The sequence below is a fragment of the Symphalangus syndactylus genome, chromosome 15 (genome assembly GCF_028878055.3).
Source record: "Symphalangus syndactylus isolate Jambi chromosome 15, NHGRI_mSymSyn1-v2.1_pri, whole genome shotgun sequence".
Classification (NCBI taxonomy): Eukaryota; Metazoa; Chordata; class Mammalia; order Primates; family Hylobatidae; genus Symphalangus; species Symphalangus syndactylus.
Window position 1 is genome coordinate 84,386,579 of NC_072437.2, and position 13,476 is coordinate 84,400,054.

The 13,476-nt window shown below is 36.0% G+C and overlaps 1 protein-coding gene across 6 annotated transcripts in view; it reads left to right on the forward strand.

The window, feature by feature from the left end:
* The window catches only part of LRCH1 (leucine rich repeats and calponin homology domain containing 1), a 209,249-nt gene that overhangs the window by 152,798 nt on the left and 42,975 nt on the right, over positions 1–13,476 (forward strand). For 4 of the 6 annotated variants that reach the window (XM_055244617.2, XM_063619095.1, XM_055244616.2 and 1 more), the window contains 4 exons: positions 519–608; positions 719–755; positions 7,196–7,249; positions 7,928–8,000. In XM_055244617.2, the coding sequence (XP_055100592.2) occupies positions 519–608; positions 719–755; positions 7,196–7,249; positions 7,928–8,000 (254 nt within the window). Of the gene's footprint in view, positions 1–518; positions 609–718; positions 756–7,195; positions 7,250–7,927; positions 8,001–10,975; positions 11,081–13,476 lie in introns of all 6 variants that reach the window. The other 2 variants (XM_055244615.2, XM_055244614.2) reach the window with 1 other exon arrangement.

Sequence of the window (13,476 nt, forward strand, 5' to 3'; positions counted from 1 at the left end):
GGTCTTTAAGAAGAAAAAATCTTCATCTCTTAAAATGGCAGACATTTAGAAACTATGTGAGACTATTTCAGAAGTAAAAATGCATATCAAATTGCTTATGAGTTTTTAAGTGAGAGATACAGTGTGTATCTCCCTATTAAAACCAAATGCTATTGGTACATATACTATAATGTAATACTCTCAGCAACTTGACTTGCTTCTGTAAATTCATAAAGTTCTAAAATAAAATTTAGTATATACTATATTACCTATGAAAATTTTGATTTTATTAGAAATTACTATTATATTACAAACAAGTTGGATTGTATTACCAGTAGCATGTGGAATATTATATTTTGGCATATGGTGGGAAGATACCATGCACTTTGAAATTTCTGTCATAAACTTTTCCTCACTTAATCCTAAAGATAAACATAACTTTTTAGTAAATTAAAAATTTAAACTAAATAAGACCAATAGAATTTATTAAAAATAAAAGTTTAATAAATTTACTAATATCTTTTTTTCCTACTCTTTAGATTAAGCACAGATATTACAGAGAGAAGTGTTTTAAACCTATATCCTATGGGATCAGCAGAAGCCTTAGAATTACAAGATTCTGCACTGAAGTATGCTTGCCTTTTATAACAAATTATGTTTTCTCTTTTCATAATACATTGACATTTCTATTCTGTAAATTTCACTTTATATCTTTTTTTTTCTTTCCTTGTTCTCACAGTGGTCAAATACAGCTGGAGACATCTCCGGTGTGTGAGGTAAGGCTGCTGGTGGATTCACCAGAACTCCATTGCCATGGAATACTGGCCACCACATTCTGTAAAGATTTGTCAGGGAGTGAAACATCTTTATTGAGGCCAATATTCAGATTTGTTCAGGACACATTTTTCAACTTGTTTATACGTTTGCCTCTTTAGTTCTGCTTTTCTACTATACCTCACCCTCTGTTAAGGATGAGAGTTGGCTATTTCTATTAGATTCTGTAGATTTTTTACCTCAGATCATCTTGCTGAGTCAAGTGATGGCAACTAAAATACATAGGGAATCTGCCTGTGTGTCAGAACCTGGAGGAGGACCATTCATTGTAGATTTTAGAGCCAAGAAAAGGTCTGGGAATTGGCCAGATGGCAGATGGAAATTAGCTAGAAAACACCTGAAAGACAAGAACAAATGATTTGGGAATGTCAAGGAGGATTAAGAGAATATCATGAAGAGAAACTGGTGGGGATATTTGAAGACAGGGTAAGGATGGGTTCAGTAGAGTTACATGGAGTGAAATTTGGATGGCTGTAAAGAAAGCAGTTTTGACATAAAACTAGAGATGAGCTTAGAATGTCCTAAAGCCGGAATGTTACCCCAGGATTAGAGAGAGAAGTTTGAGCTGATGATATGGGAATGAAACACAGGCTACAACCCATTTCCTGAATGGATTTAGGATGGCTAATTTAGGGACCAAGATTGCGTACAAACACTTTATGGCCCACTGAGGTGTTTGCACATGTACTGTAGTAAAGTGGTTTCACACTCTTAACTTTGTCTCTATGTTAAAGAAATAAGGAAAAGGGAAGTATTAATATAAAAGGAAAAGCCATGTTGCTAGAGAGTGTGGTTTCATTGTTAAGCGCAGTGACTTGGAATTATATTAGCTATCAGTCCCATCTCAAAGACTGGCTAACTGTGGGGAACTTAATTAACCTCTCTAAACATTCATTACTGTAACTGGGATCATAATAATACCTATTGTAAAGATCGAGTTAGGAATTTTGACTCAGAAAATGTCACATAATATAGGGTACCTAAATGTTAGCTATTAGCTTACTTCTCTATTATTATTATTGGTGTGGCCTTTAAACAGAATTACTGTACCGCCTCTTCCCTGGGTGGAGGCATCACTGAATTACCCAATAGTGGGACATTGAAAGTCTTTTATTTGCAGTGTCCCCTGGACCCATTTCATCAAGCTCTTCCTTTGAGATTGATTTTGGTTCTGTGCAGACTTAACCTCTTTTTTAGCTTCTTATTTAGAAATCATTTTTTTAAATTTAATTTTATTTTTCGAGAGATGAGATCTCGCTTTGTTGCCCAGGTTAGTCTCAAACTGCTGGCTTCAAGCGATACTTCCTCCTCAACCTCTCAAAGTGCTGGGATTACAGGTGGCTCACACCTGTAATAATAATTTTAAACATGAAAATAATTTTAAACTTATTAAAGATTGTAAAAAAATTTGCAGTGTTCTACAAAAGCTTGCAAAAATGCCAATCTTGTAAAATCAGATTTACTAGTAACATTTTATCACATTTGTTATATTTATTCTCTTTCTCTCTCCATACACACAGTTCTTTTTCTGAAACACACACAATCATAGTCCTTTATCCCTAATCATTTTAGTGTGTGTTTTCTAAGAATATGGATTTTTATCTTACACAATCAATTTCAGTTATCATCTTCATAAATTCATGGTGATAACATATTTTCATCTAATCTATCATCCATCCTCCAAATTTGTCAGTTAATCTAATCATGCTCTTCAGAGCATTTTTTTCCTTTCAGTGTAAGATCCAGTTTGGTTGCAGATACTGCATTTTATTGTCAGGTATCTATAACCTTCTTTTATCTGGAACATTTCCATGACCTTTCTTTGATTTTTATGACCTTGAAATTTTGAGGAACACAAACCTCCTCCTTTTTAATATAATGTTCCTCATTTTGTGTCTGTCTGATGTTTCCTTATCAGTTTGAACTTCTGCATTCTGATTTTGAATATGCACAGGTGATGTGACCATCTCAGGGCATCACATTTGGGGCCACACTATGTCCATCTTTCCCTCTTTGGTGATGTTAATTTGATCACCCAATCAAGATATAACTCCATTTCTCCACCGTGTGATTGCTGTTTTATTTTTCCATTGCAACTAACAAGCAGTCTGTGACGAGATAGTTCAAGACCATCTTAGCATCCAGCTGCAGACCCACTTTTGACTCCAGTAAAATAGATGGCCACCTGTGTGCATGATTTCAGGAGCACAAGAAAGACACAAAACTTCTGGAATAAAGATATATCCGCTCCATTTTTAATACATGATTGGATGGTCATTCCAATAATTTTGTCTTCTAAGATGTATATATTCCTGAATTTTTTTAAAAAAGGAAGTATTGTTACATGCCAGACCATGTGCTTTGTATATTACATGAGTTATCGTTATTTCATTTCTTCAACAAATATTCGTTGATTGCCTCCCATGTGTCAAGCACCACTCTGGACAGTGAGAAAGTAGCATTAAAGACACAGAGGTCCTAGACTTATGAATTTACATTCTAGTTAAGGTATAAGTGAAAAGTGGGAGTTATGCCTGAGTGATGATGCAGGATTTGAAGCTCAAGGTCAAGTGACTGGCCAGGTCACTTACATGTAAAAGGCTTGGCCCTGCTTTCCCACTGCAGTATATTGCGTCTTCATGCTGTAGACTAGTGGCAGCACTAAGTCTTGTCACGCTTACACACCTTAGTGGTGCCTGATTGCCTCAAACCTTTTCTTCAGAGCAGATCTTGGCAGAAGAAGAGCAGCCATGATACTTACGTGTGCATGAGCAATGCTTCCAGTAATGTGAATGGGTATGGAAGGAATAAGGGATGAGTATATACTAAATATAGACTGAGCCCAGTTCATAGGTTTGTCTAGGTCTAGTTTTCATCCCATCTTTTTTTTGTTTGTTTTTTTTTGAGACAGAGTCTCGCTCTTGTCACCGAGGTTGAAGTGCACAATCTCAGCTCACTGCAACCTCCACCTCCCGGGTTCAAGCAATTCTCCTGCCTCAGCTTCCTGAGTAGCTGAGATTACAGGTGCCCACCACCATGCCTGGCTAATTTTTGTACTTTTAGTAGAGACAGGGTTTCGCCATGTTGGCCAGGCTGGTCTCAAACTTCTGAGCTTAGGTGACCCGCTCGCCTCAGCCTCCCAAAGTGCTGGGATTTCAGGCGTGAGCCACTGCACCTAGCCTCATCCCGTCTTTTAATCTAATAGCAATACGTGTGCTGATTTACTAACTACCCAATTCCAATGGTTATTAGAAATTGCTACTGTTATTAAACATTTTGGTGGTTTGGGAAGGAATGTTTAAATGTCACATTTCCTTAATATCAGCCCAAGACTGTTTTATGTAGAGCTTCCTCCCATTTTCCCATCAGCAGAGGTGAACTATATCTTTGCAGTCAGTTCTAGATTTTCAAAATGGATTTCCACTTATTGATCTCCTCTCTATTTCTCCTGTTGTTTGTCTTTCTTGTTGCATAGCACAAACACTTTGCATTCTCACTCGAAGTGGAACCCTACTCAGTACCTGGTACACAGTGAGTAGTTAGTGAGGATTCCTGGAAGGGAGAGAAGAAGAAAGGAAAAGAGATAGGAAATTAGATGATAAGGATTAGGCTTTGGTAAGCAAAATTTCAGTGTACTGCTTATTTGATGTACAGATCTCTGGGACTTAACTGATAGCTGCAAACACTCCATAGTTTAGGTAAAGTGTATATTATGTTCCTCTAAATTCATTTCCTTGTGTTTGTCTAAATTGAAAATCATCTGACACTTTCCACATGCTCACAAAGCTTCATGGGTTTTTCCTGAAGTTTAACCATGCTTGCTACCATTATATTATGTGGAAAAGCCTAATATTCTCCTAAAGTAGGAAACTTGACTTCCAAGTCATATATCAGTCATTCAGTCAGTTGGGCCAGCCCAGCTTTCCCTCTAATGATGAGTCTGTTTGTTCCGTCAGCCAAGGCCATTAAGCCTGTAGGTGTTGAGCTGCAGCTTTGTACAGGCCCTGTGCTCAGTGCTGTGAGGGCCTCCCCACCAGCTACTGCACATTTGCCTCCAGAGTGAATTTTCTGCTCTAATTGGGCAGATTGTATTACTCCTCTGTACTCACAGAATGTACCAGGTCCAACCTTCCTTAGCACCTTTATTTTTGCATGCTACTTAAAATGTCTTTGAACTTTCACTCTCATAGAGTTTTAAAAATGCCTATATACCTGTGTCCATGATTTTGGGAGTCCCTAGAAGACAGAAAATCTCAAGAAAAAAAAGATACTTTTATTCTATCTCCAACTTACAATGTTTTGTGTTATTTTAACATAAGGTTTTTTTTTTCTTTTTTGGTTGAAGGAGGAGTATTTGGTATAAAGAATTCTCACTCCTTGTTTTCCTTCTGTAGGGCAATTATCTGTCCTTGGCAGACACATCTCTATGATTTTAAAGAGGGGGAATAGCTGGCTCTGATGGAAAAAGGAAGTCACAAGGAAAAGAAAAGAGAGTAGTGAATTCACAGGGCCAGTGATAAGGATTATGCAGAGCTAAAATATGATCCTTATGATTTGGTTATTTTTATATTCTTTCTTCTGTCTCATTCAAGCAGAAAGTAACATCTTTCAGCATAGCCTATATTAATTCGCCAGTATTTGTTGAGTGCCTGTGCTAGATTCAGCCTTGTTTTTGTGTAAAGGACTGGAAGATGAAGGCTATGAAGTTGCCCTCAGTTTAATGAATTTTTTTTTAATTGTGGGGGTAAGATTTAGATGTTGAAAAATTTACAGAAAAAATAAGATGGTCTGCAGTCCTGAGCTTGTTTTAGGTGCTCAGGGACACTGGGGAAGGGGTAGAGTTTAAGGAGAGGAAAGTAAACTTAGACTTTGGGCGTTTTTGGGTTTGGCCCTGTAGCCAGGAGGCTGTGTTGAGCACGACACCATGGCTGTGGGGAATCAGCTCTGTGTGAGCCACACGGAAAGGGGAGACCAGGATTATGAAGCGGTTTGTAATCGGCACATCACGTGATCTGACTTTAAACATACTTTAGGTGACTGTCCACATCAAGTGTGGGTGGCACTGGCATCCATGCAGGAAGAATTGCTAATTGCATGGCTCATACATAAATAATATCGAACGGGGAAGGGTCTGGGAGACGATAGGACAAACAAGAGGAAAGAATTGCTTATAGAAAGAATCAAACCTGAAGTTACTTGTTAGCAGCTCTAACAAAGCCATTGAATTGGATAGGGATATTAGTGACATTTTATTCTAAAAGTATGGTTTCCTCTTGGATTTATGTCAAAGGTGGGAAGATTTTTAAATAGCACTCCTCAACAATGAATAGGAACAGGCATCTTAAATGTACAATAATTGGGTGGCATATATGAAGGTGTTTATATGAGCTAATGCCCAATTTTTTATTAGGGAGGATCAGGGGGTTCTTGACTACCTTATAAAGAAGGCAGATCTGGGTAAGAAACTAGAGTGTGTCCCTTGTGGGCTCCTTGTTTCTGTGTGTCCCTTTCATGCTGGTTTTACAAGATTTTGCTGTCAGCCACTGTTCCTCAACTTCTTCACTGTCTCTGTGGACCATCTGGCCACCCTCGTGGACTCAGCCACCCCATAAATAATAATAACTTCGAAATCTGTAGCTCATGCCTCAAGTTCCCCTCTGTACCCCAGTATTCAGATTTTGTCTCCATGCCCCACAAATTTCTCTTTCTCTATATAGCTAAACTGATACTATCAACTTCTTCTTAAACTGCTCCTGTGTTCTCCGTGGTATTCAGTGATGCTACCATCTACCCAGTCATTCCTGCTGGAAATCAGGATGTCATCTTGACTTTTCTCCATGACCAGTTATAAATCCTGCACATTTTATGACAGAAAAAATTCATAATTTTTTCTCTTAAGCAGTAGTTGCCAAAGTAATCTGATGTTGAACTGACAACATGAGATTTTCTCAGTTAATTTGGGGTCCAGACGTGTATTTATTGAATGCTCCCAATGTGATTCTGCATATTTAGAAAGTACTACCTTGAACCATTTCTAAAAATCATAATTAAAATGAGGATGGGAACCAGCAGGCAGCTTGGTCACCTAGCAAGGTAAGCTGACATCCACAGATATTTTGGAGTGAACTCTTTGCTCTGGAAAATTCTTTATCTTAGTTTGTATAATACTTTTAAATGTATTTTTCTATGAATACAGCTGCATTTTTTCAGAACATATGAGTATGGTCTACTTAGTTACTGAACATACTAACTAATTAATTCAACAGATATTCATTATGCACCTATGGACCAGGGACATGATGGCAGTAAGAAAGATGCAGTTCTTGCCTCAACAGTTTCACAGTCTAATGGAACATACCATGCTTTTTTCTTCTTTTTTAAGGTGCAAAGTGATCTAACATTACAGAGTAACGGGAGCCAGTATTCTCCAAATGAGGTAAGTTTCTTGAAGATTAATGGAAGGTGAGGTGTTTCTTGATGGCTGGATTGGAATATCTTTTACAGAAATATATAATCTAAGACTTGTGATTAATTAATTAATTGAGTCTTTGGGGGGAATCCATCTAACTCTCATTAGCTATCATAGCTTTATCTGATCCTATTAATAATTAAAGATTAATTTTTATGAGATATATTTTTAAAAACCGAATGTGGGAACATCTTTACAAGAAAACAGAATGAAGATTATTTAAATAGGAAACATTTAGAATGTCTTGTTCTCCATAAATGATTCAGTGTGTGATTCAGTATTACTGAGTTCAGTATCATCTGTTTTCTCATCAGATGTGCCGTCTTTTGGATATAAGTGGATATATGTGTGTGTGTGCATGCACCCAGGCACACAGCTGTGCAAGAGGATTGCCAGTGTCACATAATTGTAAAATGTTCTTAAAATGGACAAAACAAATTGAGTGGGTCACTCTAAAACAACATTCTGTTAGTTATGCCATTTAACATCTTTACAAAGTGATTTTTTTAGCCAGACTTCATCACACAGCAGCGAATGCAAAAAAAAAAAAAAAAAAAATACAATCCTTGAACACAGAAAACCATACATAGTTCTTCTGTTTTCCTTTTATTTTTTTCCTAATTTCCTTTCCTTCCAACACCACAGATTAGAGAGAACTCCCCTGCAGTCTCCCCTACCACAAACAGCACAGCTCCATTTGGCCTGAAGCCTCGATCAGGTAAATGAAAACCTCAGCCCATTCTTACACTAAATAACTCATTGCTTTCTCTTGAACCTTTTAAGTGTATGCATTATCAATGTGCACATCCTTGTCAGTTCTGCTGAGCCGAAATCCTGGCATCTACAGCTAGGGGAGGCCAGAGTTTGTAGCTTTGTTTTCAGTGAATCAGCTAAGTCTGTGTTATCAGTAGTGGGTATCCTATCTTCATTTGAATCAGAGCAAAGAAGAAAAAGGTGGTGGGAGCATGTAAGCGGGGAAGAAATACTCTATTGATTTTTTTTTACCTAAGGAAGATAAAATAGCTGCCCTTTGGCCCCAGTGGTTCCTGGTGCTCCGCTGAATTAAGGGGCAGCCTGCCTCTGGAAAAGTGACTCCTTTCTGAGACATCCTCATTTGCTTTCTGAGTCTGGTAGGTTCCGTGTGTTTACTCACATAACAGAGTGGTCATTTCAAGGCTTGCATGAGTGGTCAGGAGTTACTTTTTAAAAAGTCTTTTGAGAAAGCATTCTGCTTATATTACCAATTTTATTTTAATTTGTTATTAGTTTATTCACAAAAGTAAATTATAGCAATGTACAAAATAATGGTTGCTTTTGAAAAGGAAGCACTCTGTATAGAAAAATTTGATTCTTCTGATTTCTCCATTTATTTGAAGTTCTGTTGCTAATCTTCCTTCTTTTAGGTCTTTCTTTGTTTTAATATTTTTGACTCTTTGGTATTTAGTCTACACTTACTACTCATGCTTTTAAGCAAGTGCTAATAAAGAATTCAGACACTTTAAGTAAGAGCTGGTAGAGAACTCAGATGTTCTTGAGTTCTCCAGTAAAGCATTTTGACAACAGTAGAGGTTATACTTGTGTATATTTTGCAAAAAAGGCACCCATAGGAAAAACAAAGATGATTCTTTAATAAAGGAAATGTTTTTCATTCTTGGGGCAGGTTGATTGATGGGTAACAAGTGGCCAGGTGTAATGGTTTCCTGGCAGTTTGAATGGGCCATAGAAAAAAAGCCATTTGAGAAAGTGCTTGAGTGTGACAAGGGTTAAGTGAGTGTTTTATGGAGAGCCAAATTTTATATGAAATAAAACTCAAATGGCTGGTCTTCTCATGTTTGGAGCTAAGCAAATGTGATCAGTTCTGGGCTGAGGCCCCTGGCTAGGTTTTCATTTCCACGGTCTCAGGTGTGTCCTGGGAGGAATGGAGGTGAGTCTAGGCACACCTCATCTGTGCCTTCAGTGACGACCTGCCAGGAGACTTATTTTACACGCTGAGGACCTCATATTGAGCTGCACACTGTCTCCTAATCCTCACAGTTAGTTTTACACAATTTAAAAGCATGGCATAATTGAGCAAATCAAAAGTTGAATGGATCTTCAAAGAATAATATTCTTTTGAATGTATAACTTGCAATTGTAGAATTATTTTGGTGACTTTTTTATTCTTTTTATAGAGTCCAAACTCAACTTATTACAGTTAGGGTTTACATTGTACTGGGGCTGTTAAACCATTTCACATTCTTTGTAGCAGTGAAAAATAAATGGAGCTTTTATTTTGAACAGCAGAAAACAAAGTTAATTTCCTCTCCAAGCTTCCAGCCTTTCTATAATGCTGACTAACCAATGTGGAAATTGTTCTTGTTGTTGAAAGCTCTATGGAGTTTGGTTGCTATAAATAATGCTGTTTACCTTCAGGATCATCAAGTGACATGTTGGAACTTTAAAAACTTGCATTATGTATGGAGATTTTTTTCATTTTATTTAATAATTTTAAAATAGTATATATGCTTAAGTGTATTTTTCACATTTTCTGGAAAGTAATATATACAGTAATCTTAACTGGAAAGCATATAGTTTTAAAAGATAGAAACCATTTTTGATCAAGTAGCTTTAGAATGCTTAGAGCCAATTAATTTTTATTTTGAAAGTATGTGGATTTATGTGATTTCTGTGTTATAAATAAAAACAGACTGCTTAAATTAGCAAGTTGAAATAAGAACTTAGATTCTTCAAGTAGGGTGACAGTTTCTTTCATTTCTTTCTGTGTTTTCCTCCCAAACAAAAACAACTGCACATACCCAAATATTTATATCTAGAACTATATCCATTTATTTTACTGGCCCTGCCTTATGATTGAATAAAAAATAATATAGATATTTCCTAAATATGAAATTGCCATATGGATATTTAGTGCAAAAATAAGAGTTGTTATCATTTCATAAGTGACCAACTCAGAAGTTCTTGAAATTGATTGATCTCTGTTGGTTAATTGGATTTGTTGTTAAATAGACTCTACTAGTCTCCAATGTTTTTTGTTTTTTGTTTTTTAATTGAGCAATATTGAAAACAGTATTGAGAGGTATGTCCAGGATTGAGAAAAGAATTAGCTAGATTCAGCTATCTATAAAGCATGCCAATAGACCTACAGATGTGTTTAAAAAGAAATTTGACATTGCTTTGGAGAAAAATATCACTAATGGTAAATGATGATTCTATAGTAGTTTTATTTCTAAATAATAGATATATTTATACATATTAAGTTTTATTCTATGTCACCAATTTTTTGTGTGTGTGAATCGTATTTTGTTAGTTTTTTAGAAAGTCTTTGAGGAAGGTATCTGGCAGGTCTTTTGCTTTTTATCTACCTAACCTATGGGTACTCCTTCTTTCCTCTGACCTGATTCATTAGTACTCTAAGTCTGTGGGCTTGCAGAATTGTTAAGATTAACAATATGAACTGCATGCAAAGTGTATGATTGATGGGTACTAACACTCAGTTTTTATCATTCTTTTTATTCCATGCACCATCTTTCATTCTTCTCCTATATTGTGCATTTGAAATTAAATCCCATATAAATGAAATCCACTCTTCATTTCCATGCAAACCCTGTGCCATTTGTGAAATGCTGCTGCCCCTTTGGTTTTTCCTGGTCCTTGTGCAACTGTACGTGGACTGGCTCTCTGGCTCCCCTGCAGACCCAGCCCTCATTCTTCCTCCTATCTCCTTCAACACACTTACACAGGCACAGACATGGGACAGCTCTAGCTACAGTGTTCCATCTGAAGGAGACAGTGACAATGGTAGGTGGCTTTGTACCTATTCTCCAATGTTCTCATTAATAAGCCAATGCGTATACTGAACATTGATCTCTGTGCAGCTGAAGATAGAGTATATTCACTTGCATGCTTGGTATGAGAAATAATGTATAAGCCTGGAAAGTGAAGTCCAGAAAAGTGCATGTGGATTGTTCTCTAGCAGTTTGTCAAACTCCAGTTTAATTAACTTGACTATTCTGGATTTGGGGAAGGCATTATAATACTTTCTTCTCTACCCTTTTCTGCTTGGGTTTTTTGGTTTGTTCGCTTGTTTACGAATATTTGGGGTTTGCACTTTTGGATTTATCTCTGCTTGTTCCTGCATCTGAACTAAATGGTTTTAGAGTTTGATATTTTACTGTTTATGCTTCCATGTGAGATTTCTAAGGTAATTAAAATGTACCATGGCTGATCCTACAGTATTGCGTTGAAAATAATGTTAATGTGGAGAAATTTCTAAAAATGAAGATAAATTATTTGCCTCTTTTTTTTCCAAATTATTGGCTTGTTTTGACTTTTGATACCTTCTTGAATATAAGTTCATCTTTTTGACATTCAAGGATAGTAACTTGGCCTGAAAATCTAATGTGTAAATAAAAAATCGAGGACACTCAGCTAGTGTTCATGTGGATATCTTTTAATTTTGAATCTTATATAGCCTAAGAGTTTACAATAAAATATAATTATTTAGACCTGCACACCACCTATATCGTAATCTCCATGCTAGTCTAATTTCATCCTGGTCTTTGAAATCTTCAAATTTTAAACATTTTACTTCAGAATACAAAGTGATTGCAGTCGAGTTAAGTGAAACAGAGAATGTGATTTATAGGGAAGAGTAGTGAGGTACAGGGTATAACCACAATGCAAACACAATGGGAAGATACGTTTTCTGATAATATTATCTTTTCATCTAAGTATGTTATATGTAATACCTGGAAAATATATGTTTAAGACACTTGCTGTGATTTCTGGTTAAAATTCAACCAAAAATGCTTCTACAATTTCCTTATGGAGAAGGACAATGTATACTTTGGCAGAGTAGTTATAAAAGGAATTTTAATATTTCATAGATTTCTAAATTTTTAAACTGAAAATAAATAGGATTAAAAAACAACAGTTATGAAACAAATGGCCCTCCTTATACCATCCAGTTTTAAATTTTGGAAGTTGAAGAGGGCTAAATGGAGACTTTCTTGATAAACCTTTTCTGTACTTAAATTTTTTTTTTCTAATGGAGGGGAGGCATTTTTGTTTTTCAGAAAGTATAGCTATTTATGGGCCTAATGTTGTTTAAAGGAAATAAAGCTTAGAATGAAAGATTTATGTGTGGTTTGGTATTTCCTTAGGAATGATATCTGAAACCAAAGGACTTTTTTTTTTTTTAAGCTGGGAAACAATTAGACTTCTTATGTAGCAGGGGAATTACTATCTTTATAGATGAACAGACTAAAACCAGAAAGGTGGGGTGAGCTGCGTGGGTCACACTGTGGGGTTGAGGTGGAGGTGAAGCCGTACCAGGGTTCCTAACTCTGGAATCATCTCTGCTGCATCTACATTCAGGCTGCTTTCATTTGATTGAAAATCCTTAAATTTCCACAGAAAATAATCATTGTGGAAATCTTTCTAAAAATAAAATAACCTTGCAATAGTTATTAAGTTATTTTTTCTATGAGTAAAAATTCCAAGAATTCACATGCAGCTGTTATGCTGTACCACAATAATAATAAAGCCATCGTTTTCAATACTCATGGTTCAGTCGATCATGTCAGATGTTTGGAGGTTGTCATTTTTTCCTATTTGCAATTTGTTTCTACTATGCCCTGGGCAACAGAACAATTTCTGTACAGAAATAGTCTTTACAAATATTTGTTTAGGTTCCCAGATCTGACTTTTATGTTTATCTTCATTCTCTTTGTTCTTAACTTTGACCTGTGATTGGAATACATTTTCTAATGCTTTTTTTGTTGTTATTGTTAAAGAAGCTGCACTATATGTTCACAAGTCTATGAGTTAATGTTGGAAAAGGAACACAGACTACTTTTTATGTTGTTCTTACTGGTTCCTCTGAAGCAGAAGATCCTATTCAGGGACCTTTCTTGGCATTTCAAAGCTGATTACATCAGTTTTGTTTCCTCATATTTTCTCCATTATTCAATATTGGCTGCTATCTTTGTAAATAACCTTTATAAATAAACATCATCTTATTACCAGCTCAATCTAACATAATGTAACTTGACTTTTATTTATACATTTTAGTGATTATTTTTGGTAAAGTTGTCCTTTTTTTACCTTGCTCACTGTCTTGCTTTATATAAAATTATCCTTTTATTTAAATTCTTGCAAATATTTTATTCCCGTTCTATCTCATTTTAAATTCC